The sequence below is a fragment of the Falco naumanni genome, chromosome 12, assembly GCF_017639655.2.
Source record: "Falco naumanni isolate bFalNau1 chromosome 12, bFalNau1.pat, whole genome shotgun sequence".
NCBI lineage: Eukaryota > Metazoa > Chordata > Aves > Falconiformes > Falconidae > Falco > Falco naumanni.
In genome coordinates, this window is record NC_054065.1 from 18,904,183 (window position 1) to 18,923,850 (window position 19,668).

The window sequence follows — 19,668 nt, forward strand, 5'->3', positions numbered from 1 at the left end:
ACTGAGAAAACTCAATTTGTTTCCTTTCAGACGAACAATTTATCCTAGCCCTAATGGCTGGCCCCAAGATGACTCTATTTCTGTCTCATACGTGACAATCTGACCTTTGCAACAATACAAACAAGACTACATGTAGGACTTTTTAGTTTCTGTAACTGAAATGATTCTTTGATTACAAATGAAGGGCAGTGATTCATTCCAAGTCCACACGTGGACTTCCAGTCCAACAGGACTGGAACAAGGGGTTGGTTTTGGGGATCGATGGAACAAAACCCCACTGAAACACAGATGAGAAAAGCACACACCTGAATTGTTTGTTTTCCATCACCCCTTTCAATATGGCTAGATGCATTTAGCTCAATTTGACCTTGAGGTTTTCGAATGACATCACTCTATAGAAAGAACGGGAAAAGAGTATTTGAAATCTATCAACAAATAGCAATAAATAATTATAGAACTCATTTAAACATTAATCTTGATAAGTAATTCCTAGTTAGACATTGAGTACCTTGTAAACCTCTTGAGGAACTGAGTCCTGAATCATTCTCTAACAGCTCAGACACCAGGACCGCATTTCTTTTCCTTCTAGCAGCATTTGATTCTCACTAAAAACAATCTAACATTAAGTAGCAGGTAAGTTACATGTACTTACTGGAGATTTGTAGTATAGTAATTCACCTCCTTTAAGCACAAACCACCGTCGTTTCCAGGTCTTTACTTTACCGCCCATTTTTAACAGATATCCAGATTTTTCCAAAGGTTCCTGATTTAGAAGTATATATTTATAAAATGTAGTTAGGTACACATATAAAATACCCCTCAGAGATATGTATAAATACATATGCACACACATACTTTAATGACTTAAAAGCATGCTAAAGAATAATTTCAGTATTTGATTTCAGTCCAACAAAAAATTTTTTACAATCATCGATTAAGACAAATGCCATGCATGTGGGAGAACTGATTAATATCCCTACTTAAAGTTATAGTACATAAAGGAGAGTAAGTGATTTGTCCAGAACCATACAAAAGAATGAAGAATATGATGATTCCTGATTTTATTTTCTAATTATTTATATTAAACAAGGAACAAAATGAATACCATGTAAATATACATCTTCCCCCAACTTCAGGGCCTAACCTATGGACCAGGTAAAGAGCACTGTAATTCAGAGCTCGACACAGCCATACTTTTAGTGTGTACACCTGTAGAAGAGAGTTCACCATTTTGCTCCATGAAGAAAGCTTAAAATACATTATCTTCATCACCAGGCAGTCAATACACTTGTATGTTAAAACACTAACTACTAACACAGGCCATTAAAAAACTCCTGGAGACAGACCAATACCCCATAATGGTTTCTTTGACCTTCCTTGCATGTTGCTCTACTTCTGATTTCTCTGATGTTTAAAGTTTTCCCTGTATGAGGAAAACTATAGAAACATATTACTGCACACAGATTTCTACTGATGCCTTCAGCTCCTTCAGTGGAATGCCTTTCTATGTCCCTGAATATTCAAATATTAATTTTAAGCTGATTTCAGTATTTCACGTGCAATCTGATACCAGATCTGGTTCCAAGAAAGGAAAATCTTAAGTGCTTTGAGTTGTCTTCTGGAGTTGTCTACCTATTTTCAATCATTATATAGAAAGCTCAGAATTATCCTCCACTTCCCTTCAATCATTATAGCCTTACATGGCTAACACACTGTTGGTATATTTTGCTATTTGTACTCATAAGGCGTTCTGTGAGTCTCCAAGACAGAGATTTGGTAGCAGCCTTTGAACATAAATATACACACAGCACCACAGGTACACTTCTTCACAGAAATTTCGTACTCACATTTTTGCCATTATCACTAGGTGAGGAAGAGGTCTTAGGAAGTTTCTGCTCTGGCTCCGAATAGTCTGCATCTACTGAATATGCATCCGGAGGAATAGCATAGTCACTTTCTGAGGTCACAGAAGATAGAGACACACCTGTGTTAAATGAAGAGGAACATTTCTTCATTTTTTTTTATCCCATTACAAACAAATGAGATCAGAATATTCATGCAGAAAGAATATCTGAACAGGATCTGCAGGCAAACACAAGTATGAGCATAAATGCAGCAGGAACCAAGCTTTTTTTTAAGTATCAGCTTATCAAACTATTAGCAGAGTGCTAATACCCAAATCCCATTTTCTTCAGAATTAAACCGAGTTTAAGTCACTTGTGAATGAAATTAATAGATGTCTTCTACGTATTATCACCTTCTGGTATATTACAACAGCTTTTTTAAGGAAGGAGTTAGTGACATGCATCACATTCATTCTCTAGAAAACGAGTACAGGATCTTTAATTAAACTAAGCAACTCTCCCCTTCCCCTTTCTCTCATTCACTCTAGTCTGTATTTCTCATTGAACTGCTTGTGTACTAAGAAGCGAGGCCCAAGATCTGCCATGTGTTGAAGCTGTAGGTGACTGTCTGTATTTTGCAATTAGTATGAATTTTTATACTGAGGTTTTCTAAAAATCTGAATTCCAGATTCAGGATTTTTTTTAGTGTTTATTAGCTTTAATCCCCCTCACCAAAAAAATGTACCCAGTATTCAACTGTAGTGAATCATCAATTAAAATTCAAACTCCTCCCTTATTCATCACAGAAATAATTATTTTCAAATATGTGAACACATCCTTCTGTAAGGACTGGTGTTCTACTCCGAAAGGTTTGAAAAGATTGAAAGAAAGATGCCTTATTTCCTTTGTTTCATTCATTTCCAAACTCGTTTCCCAATTTTATTTTGAAAAAAAAGCTTTTCTCATTTATTGCTTTGGTAACCCACCTGGGCTTTCAGAGTGGGTTTTTCTCTTCTCGTGTAGAACCCTGAATAACAAATAATGCCGCAAGCTAATTATGCACCTAGGGAAATTTGTGACTGCCCAGATTTTTAAACAACATGATCTCAACAAAGATATGTACATATGTGTTTTGTGGTTAAGAAAGGTTTCCATTCATAAAACAATGCAAGGACTACTTTATGAGAAGAAAGCACAAACAAAAGGAATGGTTCCATTTTACAGACATGGATATAAATCGTAGGTGAAACCAGCTACTAAATTAGCTAATTTACCTTTCCTGTTGTGCAAGCATGTAACATGAGATTTGTCTGCAGCCATTGCACTGGTTTTTGCTCAGCAAAATCCAGCTGCTGGGAAGCAGGAACTATGGGTACTACTAATGTAGCAACTGTACATCACTCGCAACAGGACACAAAGCCATGTGGGGCTGGCAATGGAAAACTATGGCTCTATCCAGCTGCTCAAGGGTGACTGAGTGGAGCTTCTGCTAACTGGGATTTTAACATACATAACAAAGAGTACTGAATAATGCTATTTTGCTTTTCTAAAGCAATGTATAATGAAGGATCTTAACCCTTGGCCTCAATAGGATTTTAGATTTTAGTCTCCCTTGGTTTACCCAGTGAAGAAATACTCACAGGGATGTAATACTGATACTGTCACTCCATAAGGAAACATTGTAACTTTTAGTGTTAAGAAGCATATTATTTTCATTCTGCAGATGGAAGACACACAATTGCCTACAGCTGTGAGATTTGTCTTCCACAAAAGACAGAACATTACTATGTTCAAGTGTTTTAATTAAATCTTTGCACAGGACCTTGAGACAATCACTGTAAAACTGAATGATGTCCTTTACTCCATGACATGACAGAATCAAATACTCTCTTGAGGGAACTTTTCCACCTGCTTTCTAATCACATGCACTTGCTACTGTGTTTTATAAACTTGAATATATGTGGGGTTTTTTTTTCTTATGACAATTACTTTTTTCTACTTTTTACATACCTACAGTTAAAGGTCATAGGAAGTCCTTGGCATGACAGAGTACAGATAGATTGGAGCTTCTTGCTTTAAATGCACAAGTCACTTTTCCCTCCTGACAACAGCCAGCTACTAGATGAATGCCTTAAAAAGACATCTATAATAACAGCAATAAAAAGAAAGCCATGTATAACAGTCCTTTCTCCTGCTTGAATAATAGATCTAGGCTTTGGTAGCTAACATAAAAGCCTAGATTAAGATGTCCATGCTGTTTAAGGAAGAAATCCATTTCTAAGAAGATCGTGTAAACTGCGTAGCTGTCCAAACTTCCCAGAAGTTACTTGTTCTTAGGGTTTTTGCCTACCTCGTTTCATAGCCCGAGGACTACCCGGACCACTTCTGCTTCGAGAATCAGACTCAGAAGTCCTTGAGCTGGAGCAAGAGCTGTCTTCTTCCTCAGATCCTGACAACTCATCTATAAATGGGCTGTTGCTTATTTGAGTTGCTTTCTGCAGAAATTAACACATTCTTTGATACCTTGCATAAAGGGTATCAGTCATTTCCTTCATGCTGTGGCAGAGCTCTGCTGGTTTCATAACATTCAAAGCTGTTCTTGCTTGGGTTGTGAGTTTTGGCACACAAATATTAACATAAAACTGGATTCCTTCTGCCCTCTGTATACTCAACCATGCCCACACTTTAAAACAGAAACCTGAGCTAGCTCAAGGCATAGGTCTTTCCAAATCGCAAAAGGCTGCCAGAAGACAAACAACATTGTGTTTAGTTCCTGCTGGCTATCTGACTATGAACAGCTTTGCCACTAACACAAAAACATTTCTGCATATACACACACTTTTAATTATGGCACTGAACACCATGTGGATCTGTTTAATAATTAACAAGCCTTTGGAAAAAATCAGCAAGGAACCTAAGAAGAACTGACCTAGGCTACTAACATTTTATAAGCAGCAATATTTTTTTTCCAGCTATTTGACGTTTCCATTACTTCTGGGGTTCTATGATCTCTAAACATCATCTTAGGACATATTTGGCATGGTAGCATCAAATGTGCAACAGTACGTTCCTGTATGTGAAGCCTAATGGTGTTTAAAAATTTCCTTTAACCAGTAATACAGTTACCCCTTTCAAAGTGGTGTAGACAGGAGTGGTCATGTTCTTATATATCAGAGACGTATATAATCCGGATACGGAGTATGAAGTTAGTGAAACAGCACCTAAAAAAGCAACATATTTTATAAATTACCTTCCTAATTATGCCTCAATTAACCAAATTCAAACATAATTTGTTTCATTGTATAGCTGCTATAAAAAACTAACTCAAGAACTGTTTTGGATGTGAGATTTATAGCTTTTTGAAATTTACAATGGTTTTAAGGAGTATAAATAAATTGTAGTCATGACCACTACCACTTTCTAAATTGGATGTATAATCTATCTTGGTACTTGGTATAGAATCTTCAAAATGAATTGCAAAGAAAACTGGAGTGAATAAAGTACAAATTCAGCACAAAGTCATAAAGCAATGTAACAGAAGACAATGGAAAGATAACCAATGATCTTCTAGGTTTTAAATAGCAGGTAACTGAATCTTCATAAATATATCTCAGAGGAACAGGGACATTTCGTCCTTGCTCACAAATCACCGTAAGAAGATAATTTTTGTGGATGAAACAATGAACAGCTAAAGCACTTACTTTTGTTAAGAGAGTCCGTGGTGAAAGCTTCAGACATCCTTAAACCAGATTTGGCTACAGCATAAATTCTGCTTTCCTATACAAGCAGAATGGATTTGATGGTAGATAATTAAAACACAGCAATTTCAGTGTATCTCCCCATAGCCTCCTAGTCTTTGTGTTAGTGGAACAATATGATAAAATGGTTTATAAAATGGCATCATCAATAGCAGCTGAAAAATGCATCCTTGTTTTATATGCCATACCCATCATATCCATGACCAGTCTGAACCTTTTTTTCACACAATGCTTGCCCTGTAGGCAACATTTTTAAAAGCTATTATCAGAGGCCAAAGAAGGTATTTTTTAATGGAAGACTGTATGTTAAGAACAGAGAAATGCCATTAAGAGGCAACTTTTTAACTGTTTTCTGTTAAAAGGCCACCATAAGAAAATCTATAGTGAAAAAAGATGCACTAAAATACATACAGAGAGAAGGTGTTACATTAATGCATTATTCATCTCTGAATCATTAATAAATCTCGTGACTTTGGAACTGAAGAATCAGTCTTGACACAGTTAATTTTGGATTTTGTGTAAGACATATTAATATCTATTTTAATTCCCTGGTTGATGGGTTTAAAATTTTACTTGGAAATGTGATCAATAACTTCTGTAATCTGTAGTTGTCTTCCATTGACTTCATTGCCTAGACTGTGAGTGGTACGATGATTATAGCAAAGGCATTGACACTAGCCCTCTTAAGCTCTGTTGGTGTTAAGATAAATAAAAAAATGCATTTACACAAGCATTACCTCCTTTGATACACTCAAAAGGATATATGTAACTTAGATGTGACATGAAAAATATTGGTCTTATCTACAAAAGTAGTGACAATGTTTTTAAGTGGCAGAAATACTCTGCTTCAAATCAAACTTGCTTCGGAGTGTGCTGTCTTAGTTCCAATTAAAGTAACACCCTGTCATCAAACAGAAAATAAGAAAGGTAGAGGCAACAAATATCATAGAAGAGAGGCATGAAAATGAGTTAGTTTCACCAAACAGAAAAATATCTATAATTACCCAAGAAGGAAATCGATGTAATGGAGGGGTTGGAGGTTTGTTGCTAGCACCCTTCTTTGTCATATCACAGGGTTCTTGGGCTTCAGCATTTTGTGCTTCAGTGCAGTCATAGGTAAACACTCCTTCATCACAGCCAATCTCCATTTTCTCTAAGATATCTGTATCTTCTCCATCCACCAGATCAATGTCTGTTTCCTGAGGTCTCCACGGACGTATCATGCTTATGGCATTTCTATTTTTACCAAACATTCTGTCAGAACTCAGCTGGGGCTGGCTTAGATGTTTCTTTGCTAACGCTGAATTTATATTAAACACATTAGGAGTCCGTAGCTTTGGCGGTGGCAAATTTGAGGGAGAATCTGATTGTGTTGTGCATTGGGAACCAGCAGAAGTTGCTAGAATTTGATGTTTAGGTGTCAGAGCAGGTGTTAAAATTGGACTTGGGGTATTTGCCTCACTGGATGAGGATGAATAATCTAGCCTCTGAGACTGAAATTTCTTATTCAGTTCATCTGAAGAACTGTCTTGGTCTTTCTTTTTACTTGTGAAGTCAGAGTTGCACTTTCCACCTGGATTGTTCTGACCTTTTCTTTGGGACCCTTGCTGCCAGGAGTATAACTTCTTGTGCTGAGCCCTCTGAACACCAAAAGTATCTTCTTCAAATAAAGAACTACTGTCATCAGATGCTGTCAAATACATTTCACTTCCCACTCTACCGTACCTTGCATTCTCTTCAGATGTGTGGCTTGAAAGAGTCGATGCACACCTGGATTTCAGTCCTTTAGTGTCTCCTCCATCCTCGTCTGAGCTCCAGTCACTCCCGGTAGTGCAGGAGTTCTTTGACATGTCGCTGTCTATATCTTTGGATGAACCGCTAGTTCGCACATTTTTGTTCTGCTCTGATCCAGAGGAACTTTGTTGCAATGACTTCTGACCTTTACTCGTCTGGTGTGCAGGAACTGCAAAGGTAGTTTCCAGGATATCCTTCTCTAGAGGAGAAATACAATGAACATGACAATATTACTTTAGCAAACCTGACTGCTAAAGGATTTGGTCATCATGTCTGCAAATGTGTAAGCACATTTAAGTTTTTCACTGTTGTAAATAATAAAATTAAGAAAAATACTGTAATTTATGAATGCAACTGAAGTTGCAATGATGTTTGCCAAACAATGGTAACAGACATCACTCCAAGTTTTAGCCCAACTAAAAATGGCAGTAAATGTGAAGAAAAGCAGAGTGGAGCCATATCTGAAAGTAAACCACATATGTATGAAGACAAACAAACAAACCACCAAAAAAACCCAAAGATGTAAGAGGGCATATAAATTTAGCTGCTTTATTAAATCTAAGGAAAATTAAAGTTTAATAACAGATCGTCAGAAAGTATTTACATTAACAAATTAAATATTCTGAGCATTTCTACAGTGTTTATACACAGAAATTTATTCTGTAAGCTATTAGTGTATTCCTAGTGGTGAATGCTTAAGATATACAAGACAGGCTCATGAAAAATGCCTAGGAAATGCTGTATTAAAAACAACTTCGCTTCTGCTGTTCCTTTTTACCTGGTTTTGCAAAAGAGCACTATAGGTCGCAGTGTGTCAGTGATGCCTATGTGCTCCTCTCAAGTAAAAACAGACCCAAGAACTAGGGCTTTTCTACACAGACACTTGGTAAAATTGATGTTTAATAGCTGTATGAAGTGGATTGGATAAGCCAAAGATTTTAATTTACTCCATGTAATGATATCACAAAAGTTGATCTGCTTCTGTCTAGGCAAGCCTAAGGGTCTGTTTCTTATCCTTTCCCTTGAAAAAGGCTTCTCATTTCAATTCCCTCATCTATAAAAACAGAAATAATAATACATACCCACCTTTATAATGAACTTGGTGTAATACAAATATACAAAATATTAATAGGACCTATTTCAGTTTCTGATTTTCTACAGACCTCAACTTGCAATTTTGGGTACCATGACTAACTGGTGAAAACGCTGAGGTCATGAACAGTACTGTGGGACTCAAATGAAGGACCAGAGCAAGTCTCCTTCCTGACCTTTTCATTGCTTAAGGGAAGTAGCAAACTGCAATGGACTTGCTTATGCTTATAAGAGCCTAACAGCATGCCAGGCCAATCTGCTGGCACTACAAGACTTCAAGGCTTGATCAATGACCTGATCAAGGAGCATTCTCCTTCTTCAGATAGGAAAAGATGAGAAAACATGTCCAAGACTCTCTTCTGTTTTTTCTGACCCTGATCATACTAATGAAAGGTTACTGAGTTGATCTTGTTGAGTTAGGGCATAAAAGTAACACTGGGACACCAGTCATAGCATAGATAAAACACAGAAACTGGACTCAGGTGAGACTACACAGGCATAAAAACATAACGGCCTTCCCTGAGGGACTGGCAGCCATAAACTCTTTATGCTACTGTGGGGCAAACCTGGGCCACAACAAATTGTTTCCTTTGCAGCCAAAGCACCCATCAGCCGCTGCATGCTGCCAGACAGTGTATTAGCGGTATTATGGAGACTACTGCTCAACAGGTTTTCCTCCTAGTAACAGAGACGAGCATTACAGAGGGAGAAAGTCCTGCTATGTACTTTGAAAACAGCTGGTTCGGATACACTGACATAGTTGCCGATCTTAGTTTTCAACCTGTGTCAGAATAAAATGGCAATATTGGTGACTAAGTACCTGGCATGTTTTTGCCTTCAGTGTAGTCTGACACTTTAGATGAAGACTTGCTTATTTCTTCAAACTTAGGAGATGGTTGAGGACTTCTTGCTCGATTTGAAAAGCATCCAAAAGTCAAACTGCTTAGTCGCTGACACTCCCCAGGCTTTTGTGTTGAAGTAGCAGACTTCTTACCCGTAGCTTCTGAAGAACAGTAATTCAGAAATACTGTGTTAAAAAGATACAGCACATTACCCTACTGGTCTCTAGTATCTCTCTCTCTCTCCCTCTGCAGTGTAAACTTGTTTTTTAAGACAACTAAAATCTAGCAAAAAGATAATTAAAAAATTATTATAGGAGTAAAAATCTATCTGGTATCTCCCCATATCAAAATAAACCCAGAGCTACATTTCTGGTTCTTAAAGATTGATTATTATTTTTTTTTAGTATAGAAACAAAACCCGTAATCTCTTTTAATAATTTAACAGCAGTAAGATACAAAACATGTACTTAAGACAGAATGAAAACCTAGTGGAAATACCAGATTTTATTCTGCTGTGACTGAAGCAAAATCTTATGGATTGGTCTAGGATATATAATGGGAAAGACTGTAGAACAATAGTATTAAAATATGTAGTGGACTTCCCTTCAGATAAAAATATTAAGAGAATCTGTAATAGGTGCTACAGCAAACACAAAGAAGTTACCAGGCTTAGAAGGGTATATATGGAGGACTTCAAGAGAAGATGAAAGCATAAAATGATTAAGTGCTTCCAGAAAATGACATCTGTCCTTAGGGACAGCTATTCTGCCAGAAACTGATACGAAACAATGCTGTTCATCCCTGTTTATAAGAAATTCTGTGGCAAATCAAGGAAGAAAAGGCCCTTATCCATACCTGTAAACTGTTTTAACAGTACCGCATGATCATAATTTTTAGCCTGTTACCAGCACGGACACTGCAAATAGTAATAAATTTCTTAATATTTTTAAGCATATCAGTAAATGTGTGTTGAAAACCAGCTGACAAATGCTTAAGTGTCTCAAAAAGCCTTTGAATAGATCTCTCAGAATAGGATGACTAAAGCTGTTAAGTGCCAAAGTGTATCGAATTGCTACTGATCAAAAAACAGCAAAGAAACAAACAATGCAGTTCCCTCATTAACAGAGAGGTACATCTTAGTTTAAAAGCTATTTATATTTTTCACATATTATGCGTATTACATGTGTACATACAGATATATACACATTTCTAAATGTCTGTGTAAGTATATATATACATGAGAGAGATTATGAAGAAATGAGGGCAAGGTAGCATACTAACTTCAGACCATAGTACATTGTCAGGTCAACTATGTATGGAGAGGGTTGTGGGAACCTTCAGAAAGACTTAAGAAAGTTGATGAGCAGGCACACGGTGGCAAGTAAAGTGCAACTTTGATTAATGCAAAATAATGCTCTTTAGAAGGAATATTCCTCTTTCCCATATTTACATTTTATGAATTTTAAATTAACTATCTCTACTTGGAGAGGAACTTGGTGGTACTGTGGCTGAATTGACATTTTGGATTATTGTAGTCAATGTATTAATTAAAAAAATCTTATCAGAATTCTGATTCCCAGCTGACCATTTGCTAGAAGAAGCAGGTGCAGACTGACACTCATCTATTCCTTAACAGTGCTAGGACCACCTATTCTATAAAGAAGTGAAGGCAAAGATCTGACATAAATCCAGTCAAATCTTACTACTTGCAGAACTCTTAAATAACAGAGAGAACCATTCACCCAACAAAAAACAGCTGTGGTTTGTCTGTGCGTCTTTTAAATAAAAATTTAATTATTGCTTGCCTAACACCTTATGCACAGTCACTCTGATGTCAATTCATACTAACTGAAATCTTTGTGATTTAACAGAGTATTTCAATTATGTGGATGCACAAATTCATAGGGAATAGAAAGAAGTATGCCATATATATATAAGTTTTAACTTAAAAGATCTGTACTTTACCTTGCAGTTTAGACTGTACCGTTTTCATCTCTTTGGTTTGCTTTTGGTTGATCAAGCGAAGGTTCTGATTTTCCACCTCTAACTAAAAGCATATAAATGTAATCTCATCCACTGGTGAAATGATTTTTTAAATCGTTACATCATTTAGATTTTCTCAGAACTTCTGCCTATCTAAAGATAAAGCTAGTTCAAACGGTAAGCTTCTCTCTGCTACTTCTCTTAATGCCAAGTCTAGGCATTTGTTTATTCTGAAGAACAAAATTCCTTGCAATGATTATTTGCTCAGCTTCTGTTAAAACCATTCCTCCAACCAAGCAAACCCAAGAGTGCTCTAAAAAGCCTTACTATTAGAGAAAAAAGAAATCTGCACTGGCATTTTTAATAAAAGCAGAGGGCAGAATTACAAACTTCTGTGCCACCTGGCAAACCCAAAAGCAAGCAGAGGAATTGGAGGGAGTGATGGTGCTAATGCCTCTTACCATCCCACAGCAAAAGTTAAAAAAACAGGTACCTAAAAACTTTACAGAGAGCAGAAGACCTTCTACAGGAAGAAAAATACTCAACAACCCATTGCTGTATCCCACTACCAGGAGGTGAAAGATGTTGGTTCAAACTCCTGCTCCAAATCAGGCAAAGAGAACGCTGGAATCCGACTCTCCCACATCACACGCAGGAGAGCCAGCAACTCAGCTTCCCACTGGGTGACACCTAACGACCTCTGTGGAACTAGCTTGAGAATCTCTATCTTTCAAACTAAGTAAATAATTTGAGTCATATTTGATTTTGTCCCAAGTTTTTCAAGATAATTTTAGCTGAACTTAATTGCATTTTTATTAATTGATTTCAAACACTCCCTCAGAGACTAACGGTAAATGTTACTTCTAGTTTCCCATTTTAAAAATAATAATTTAATTATTTTTCAACTGGAGTGAGTATAATTTCCAGTTAACCACAACAGGTGGGTTTTTTTTACAGGTAACTTTAAATTCTATACACACAAGGAGGAGAAAGCACAGCTGCACACCAAAAACTGGCACCTTTAGGCCGGGCAAAGACATGGTTATCTCACCACAGCAGAGAAATAATGGAGACACCTGGTTTCTTTTGAGAACAGAGTTGGTGCCTCTGAAGCTATTCACGACTAAGAGTACTGTGGGCACTGGAAAATAAAAATGATCAAGTCCTTTTTTGTGCCAGGCCCCAGCAGACTTGGTCAGCTTTCTGGGGATTATTCACACTTCAGGCATCTGGTTGAGCAAGCTGTTTGCCAGCTAATCTTAGTGGAGACAAGCAGACCTTCCCGAGAGCAGTTCTGGGCCCTTTCTCCATAAAAACAACCCTGATATATTAGCTGACCAAATTAAACATCAGAATTTAAGTGATATGGATACTCTGCCCTCTGTGCTGCTTTCATTTTTTCTCTTTCAAGCAAATAACTATACACATCAATGACACTGGGAAGCATTTTTTTTACTATGGCACAAAGCCCTTTAACAGCCAAAAAGCCTAAGGGATATCCAGTCACACCACTCGACTTTCTTCATAAGTATCGTAGCAAGAGTTATACCTCACGGAGCTTGACTGTCACCCATTCTTTTATTTTAGCTGCTTTTTCTTCTATGATTTTTGCTTCTTGCAGTCTTATTTGCTTCTGGAAAAAAAATTGACATAAGTGTATTTTTCACTGAGCGTTATAGTCTGCCTGCCTAGTATCTTTCAGACACAAATCCTAATACTGCTTTAAGTAATTCAGTCTCTTGGGCAATACATGGTGTTTTTTAAAAAAAAATTATGAATGGACCCTTCACAGAGGCTGCTGTTCCTCTTTCCTCCACGAAAAATGAAAACTCTTCAGAGGACACAGTGAAAAGGAAGAACACCTTTCCCCTATTAGAAGTCAGATGCCTTTCAAAGAAAGCCAGAGCATAATTTGCAAGTGAATAAACCTTATTTAGATTACATACTTCTAATGGGAACCTCTTTAATCTAAACAACAGAAATAGTGCTAAACTTTTCTGTTCTCTATTGATCTTAATTTTTATTTTCCTTTTGTATAATTAAGAACTGAACTGATGCTCATCTTTTATAACACCATTATTTCTAACCTGTTCTTCAAGTTGTTGCTCCAATTTTTGTATTAAGTCATTTTTATCTTGTACCAGGATTTCCAGATCTTGACATCTCTTATACAACCTGGCTTCTGATTCGCTCGTTTGAACATTAGCTGCTTTTAATTTTTCTTCCATGACCTGCACCTATTTGGAAGGTCACATAAGATGTTAAGAAACATAACACTCTAAGTTAAAGGTAGTAATTTAATCACAAAATGGACTGTTAAAATTGCTCCCACATTTAAGATTCAAGATAACCCTGCAAAATTCTGAAGCCTATTTGAGAAGAAGTTCCACAGTTTGTTATGTCTCCCTATGCATCTAATACCAATAGGACTGGCAAAACACTGAAAGACCTTGTACAGCTTTTGTTAGTATCCGTGAGGCTTCTAGGCCTGTAACACACAAGCTGAAATGCCAATAAGGGAAGAATGCAATTTATGTATAGGGAGCTGTTGTTAGGCTAAATAAACGTTTTAATAAACAATTGCACAGTGTAAAAACCCCCAACAAATTCTCAGAAGCATTCTGAAAAATGGCTTAAAAGTACTTGGCTTGTAGTCAGGAATGTTTTCTAACTCCAAATTAGTACATGAACATTTTTATCTTACAATTTTCAGTTTCTATCTGTCTCACAGTAAGTTATGAAGAATTTTTAAGGAATACCAGAGATATGTTCATAAAATGTTTGCAGTAGCTGTATCTGCCATTTGGAATCAAAAGGCAACTTTGGTTAAATATTTAGCCACAATCTCATTCTTTAGATGATATAACTTCTACAAAAACTAACAACATAAACCAATCCTATTTAGAGACTGTATTGGAGAGCCTCATTTTATCTTCTTGCAGATTTACTAAAATAGGTCACCATTTCCTCTCCCTTTTGTTTCCAGGTGCATCATATATTCAAGACTCATGATGCATCAACAAAGAAGCTCATTATATGCATCTATTTTTTATTTGTGCTGTTAGCTTTGACTTTACTGAACAGAACTGGATAGCGAGCAGAGAAAGGTGTTAGAACATCTCTGGTAAGACAAATCAGCAGATGTAAAAAGAAACTGTCTTCTCACTTTTCAGCAATACTTAGGAAAAACAGACCTTTTTCTGAATTTCCCTTCATTACAGTAACATGCACATAGCTAAGGGAGGTATTTTTCAATTTATATATATACCTGCTGAAAAGCTCTCTCCGCTTGACGATCAGCATCTATAACTTGTTTCTCAAGCTGCTGCATCTGTAGATACATGAAAATATACAGTAAAATTGCCATGCCTTCTGCCCATTGCCAGAAACACCATAGTGAAACGTATTTCCATGGTCACTTTCCAAAAAGGAAAAGACAGGTTGTGCACAAAAGCATAAAAATAAATAAAAGGATAATGTCACACTGGGAAGGAAATTCATCATTATGATTGTATTAAAACATTTGTTAACATTCTTCTACATACTGTTCTTCATAGTATGATTCTGTGGCTGCTATATGACATACTGCTTTTTTTTCCCTGCTACCAGGAGCAGAAATTCCTTTGACAATAGCCCTGGAGCTTTCCTCATGCAGGTTCCTAGTCTTAGAAAGTGCTAAGCTCCTTCATCTCCTTCCAAAACTGGCAACAGTAAAGGGTACCTGGCATATACCATTTGGCCACTAATTCTTCTGAAGTCAACAAATTTAGCTTTTGGGAAGAATCATGCTATGAGGCCTGTCCCACACTCCTCCACCCCCTGCATGAAAGAAGTAAGTATGTGGCAGAAGGGACACGGTGGACTCAGGTTCTCCACAGAAAAAAATGTGTAAAGCCACAGTAGAGATGGACGAAGACAGAGACCATCACGACACGGAGGAGTGCTGGCCAGTTTTGAGCAGTGAGAGATCCTGATCCATTACTTTATAACGATGCATGATAAACCATAGGCTCAAGCTTTGCCCTGGGCCTTGGAAATGTGTTTTACAGGGATTATTTTGAAGGCTTTTCCAACAATATGGAACAGAAGAGGCAAAAAAAAATAATTTACATTTTGTTAAGAGCTCTTTCGTCTGAGTTTGGTGAACAAAACAATTACGACTTCTTACGATTTTATGAAGTAACACTAGGAAGTACGTAAGATATTCCATGACTTAATGACTTTTTTTTTCAGGTTTTCAGGAAATACCTAGCTAAGACCCCAGTTCATCTGAAGAGGATGAAACACCAAGTAATTAAAATTGTGATACTCGGTATTCAGCTTCAAATTGTTCATAGAAAAGCATATGACACATATAATGCAAATTAAAACCATTTATTCCTTCTCCAGTTTACTGCTTGGTTATAAAATAATCAGTTTCATTCTGTCCTGTTTGTATGTGATTTCTGGCATCTTGCAGTTTCTTTTTCACTCTTCGTCTGTTTTTTTCTCTTCCCAATTATGCATGAAATAGTGTTGTGTACTTTTTAGCACCTCATCCAGACAAGGACAGAGAGTCATAATTTTCTATCAATCAGAAACTGAAAGTGGAGAAAATGAGTCTTCACTAACATAAAAAAAAAAACTGTGACTGACCTTTTAGTACTTTCTTAGTACACAAACCTCCAAAGTCTACATCTTAGTACCTCAACACACCATTGATACAAGAGCAACAAACATTGCACAACATGCGTGGTTATGGTCTGGTCCCCAGTGAGTTCTTTCGCAAGAACACTTCTAAGGATATGATTGTCCCAGTCATTCATGTACTAACAGTCCGGCCAGACAACAGGGAGATGAGCCTTCTTTGTTCCTCTCTGGTCACACGTATTTAATTTCGTATCTATATGACTTCATATTGAGATTTTGAGTTTAATTTTTAGAATTTTGAATTTTAAGTGTTTTTCTAAGGTCTTTTGGGGTTTATGCTCAAATAGAAGTTAGTTTTACAATACTCACTCTAATACTGTTTTTAAGACATTTCTTGTTTAGTGAGCTGAGGATTCAGTAATTGAGGTTATTTCTGAATATAAACGGTCAGCTAACATTCCACTGTAGTAAAAGCACTATGCTAAATCAAAGTGCAGCTACTATATCAATAATGAACATAGTTAGTACTCTATAATATTAACTCCTTCAGATATTTATAATGTGAAATTCATTGTTGATGAGTAGCAAGTTGTTCATCAATCTTCACAGTCAAACAATTTGTAAATGCACCTGATTGCCACGGCAGTAAATTGGCAATTTATTTACGTCCCTTAAGTAAAATTCATTTCAGCTGTAGAGTCATATCAGAAACATGGAAGATTCAATAAATGGAAAAAACCCTAAAAATGTTGCTTGCCAGGTCCACCCAGCTGCCACTGCAGCTGAACTGGCTCTGACTCAGCTTAAACCTGAAAACAGCTAGTCTCTCCAGCAGTATCTAATCATCACAGAACCACTGCACAAGGATTAAGCAGTAGTGCTGGTATTCTACACTATTTGAGTTCTGGATAATACAGTGCACTAAAGACCTAAATTCTTTCCACGTTTCTGCACTGAAACTGCACAATGCACCCCTTGCTAGGAATACATGCTGTTGCACAGGGCCAGGAACATAGTAATATATTACTGTAGACTACTGGAACAAAGAATATGATTTGAATAAAGCTGTTGCTAAGATGAATGTAAAGAAGCTGAGAGAGTAATTACCAAGAAAAATAGCATTCAGAGATTAAAAATGGAAGAACAAGGTTTATTTTTGCTTCATTAAGAGTTAACAATTTCAAAAAGGTACGCTAAGAAGCTTTGCACGGTCTCACAATATGGATACGTCAATCAGCTTCCTGGCAACAACTAAATGTGACATTTTATTTGGAAAATTTCTAAAGGTCTTCAATTTATTTTAGAAGGCTCCTGTTAAAAAAAAAAACAACAAGCAATCTGTAATATTCAGCAAGAATGAAATACCATAGTTAACAAACATGACCACTTCTATTATGGTTAAATGGGCCAGCATTTCAATAATTTGATGCTACATAACATTTATTAAGTCCTGATTTTCTCTTTATTTACAGTTTATAGAGGTTTGTTTTGCACTGTCTATTGTAACAATAATGTAACTTTAAACATATGTATTTTTCCCATTTGCATAAATAATCTCTAACCAATCCACATAATAGTTTTGCCTGAAAAATGAGATTTCCATCTATACTCTGACTGCTTTGCTACCTTTTAGGCCTATAAAATTAAAGAGAAAAAATGATTGCTTTAGGATACTCTGAAGGTTATCAAACTTGTTGGGCAGAAGATTGGAACTAGTTCCAAGGGAACGATGTCTCTTCACAAAGAAAACATAACCTTAAACCTTAAGTTAGTAAGAAGTTTCATAACAATGATCACATCATTACTGAGAGAGGGAGAGGAGAGAGGTGAAAATATGTGACTGGACTAATAGCTAATTGTTTAAATCAAGTCATGCTTTGAACTTGTCCAGAATAAAATGCAGTGGTAAATTCTCTTTACCCAGTGACTATGAAGACAATTTCAGACCACACGCAGATAGCTTAAGATCCTCACGATGGATCTTAACCTCACGATGGAAGAGGCAGGTAACTGTAGTGATGTCGAGCTTTGGAGGAAAAGGTCAGTGTGCTTTACAGATGCAGAAGAACTTGATGATCTGGACGAGGGGATCGAGCGCACCCTGGGTCAGTGTGCAGGTGACACCAAGCAGTGGGGAGCGTCGATCTGCCTGAGGGCAGGAGGCTCTGCAGAGGGTCTGGGCAGGCCGGGCCGATGGGCCCAGGCCGGTCGTATGAGGCTCAGCGCGGCTCAGTGCCGGGTCCTGCCCCTGGGTCACACCAGCCCCACGCAGCTGCAGGCTGGGGCAGGGTTCAGTTTTGGGCCCCTCACTGCAGGGGGGACGCTGAGGGGCTGGAGCGTGTCCAGAGCCGGGCAGGGGCTGGGGACGGGGCTGGAGAACAAGTCCTGTGAGGAGCAGCTGAGGGAACTGGGGGTGTTTAGGCTGGAGAAGAAAGAGGTGCAGGGGGGACCTTATCGCTCTCCACAGCTCCCTGAAAGGAGGCTGTAGATGGGTGGGGGTCGGTCTCTTTTCCCAGATAACAAGCAACAGGACAAGAGAAAACGGCCTCAAGTTATGCCAGGGGAGGTTTAGAGGGGATATTAGGAAAAATTTCTACACTGAAAGGGTTGTCAAGCATTGGAACAGGCTGCCCAGGGATGTGGTTGGATTAAGCACCCCTGGAAGTGTTTAAAAAAGGCATAGATGTGGCACTTGGGTACATGGCTTAGTGGTGGACTTGGCAGTCCTGGGTTAACAGTTGGACTTGATGGTCTTAAAGGTCTTTTCCAACCTAAGTGATTCTATGACTCTATGATTCTTACCTATGACTGCAACTTGAATACTGATGACCAACTCCGACTTTATACAGAAAAGTTATTTGAAAAACAGAAAATTCTGTTGAATTAGACCTCTGTCCCACCAGCTTCTTTCTATATACATCTATGCAAATTGCCAGTATTACTGGAATTAAATGGTGTATATCAGCTGTTAGGCTTAGATACTCCTTGAATGAATTAGTGTCTGTAAAGTATCAACAGACATAAAGTTGGCTTCCCAGGAGAAACATGAAGGGCCAGCATGTCACTGATAACATCTGGCATGTGACGAATATTTAAGCTTAATTTTCTATCATGTCCTGAATGAGATAACTTGAAATAACATCCCATTTCAACAACCCTCTTGTAAGAAATACTCTTGCCACACACATCTGACTAGTGCAGGCTCTTTCCAAAATTCATTAAGGATTCAGAATTATCCTGTCATAATCAATACTGGTTTTGATTTTACAGTCTTAAATACAAAGAATAAATGTCTTAGGCCCATGGACAAAAAAATACATGCATACTAACTAAAGAACAGTATCAACACCAGTACCAAAGAACAGACTGCTACTTTCAGCTGCACTTTCTTCTTCTGTTTTTAAGTGTACAAATCCTCTTACAATTTTCAGAAAATGTGTTTGTGCACACTGCATCAATTATCTCATTTATGGAAAATGGCATCTATTGTTAGAAACAGATTTGGTTTTAAACTTAGTAAGGAAATAACCACTCTACATATGACACTCATCAAACTGAGCTATTTTTGTTCAAACAATGAACAGAGAAATGCCACATGTGAATAAATACTGAATGCTTTGAAGAAACATGGCAGCAATAAAAACAAAGACGCGTACTGCCTTGGAGGTCGACACTGAAGCACAACACACAGTCACTGGAAATTTTTTGCAATACAAAAGCAAATCA

The 19,668-nt window shown here is 37.4% G+C and overlaps 1 protein-coding gene across 3 annotated transcripts in view; it reads right to left on the minus strand.

Moving 5' to 3' along the window:
- PLEKHH2 (pleckstrin homology, MyTH4 and FERM domain containing H2) overlaps nt 1-19,668 on the minus strand; it is a 56,977-nt gene that overhangs the window by 22,041 nt on the left and 15,268 nt on the right. For all 3 annotated transcript variants that reach the window (XM_040612070.1, XM_040612069.1, XM_040612071.1), the window contains exons 3-14: nt 14,582-14,644; nt 13,401-13,550; nt 12,863-12,946; nt 11,296-11,377; nt 9,309-9,491; nt 6,607-7,595; nt 5,546-5,621; nt 4,971-5,065; nt 4,195-4,339; nt 1,848-1,984; nt 653-763; nt 306-392 (exon numbers count right to left, since the gene is read on the minus strand). In XM_040612070.1, coding sequence (XP_040468004.1) covers nt 306-392; nt 653-763; nt 1,848-1,984; nt 4,195-4,339; nt 4,971-5,065; nt 5,546-5,621; nt 6,607-7,595; nt 9,309-9,491; nt 11,296-11,377; nt 12,863-12,946; nt 13,401-13,550; nt 14,582-14,644 — 2,202 coding nt within the window. The remainder of the gene's footprint in view (nt 1-305; nt 393-652; nt 764-1,847; nt 1,985-4,194; nt 4,340-4,970; nt 5,066-5,545; nt 5,622-6,606; nt 7,596-9,308; nt 9,492-11,295; nt 11,378-12,862; nt 12,947-13,400; nt 13,551-14,581; nt 14,645-19,668) is intronic.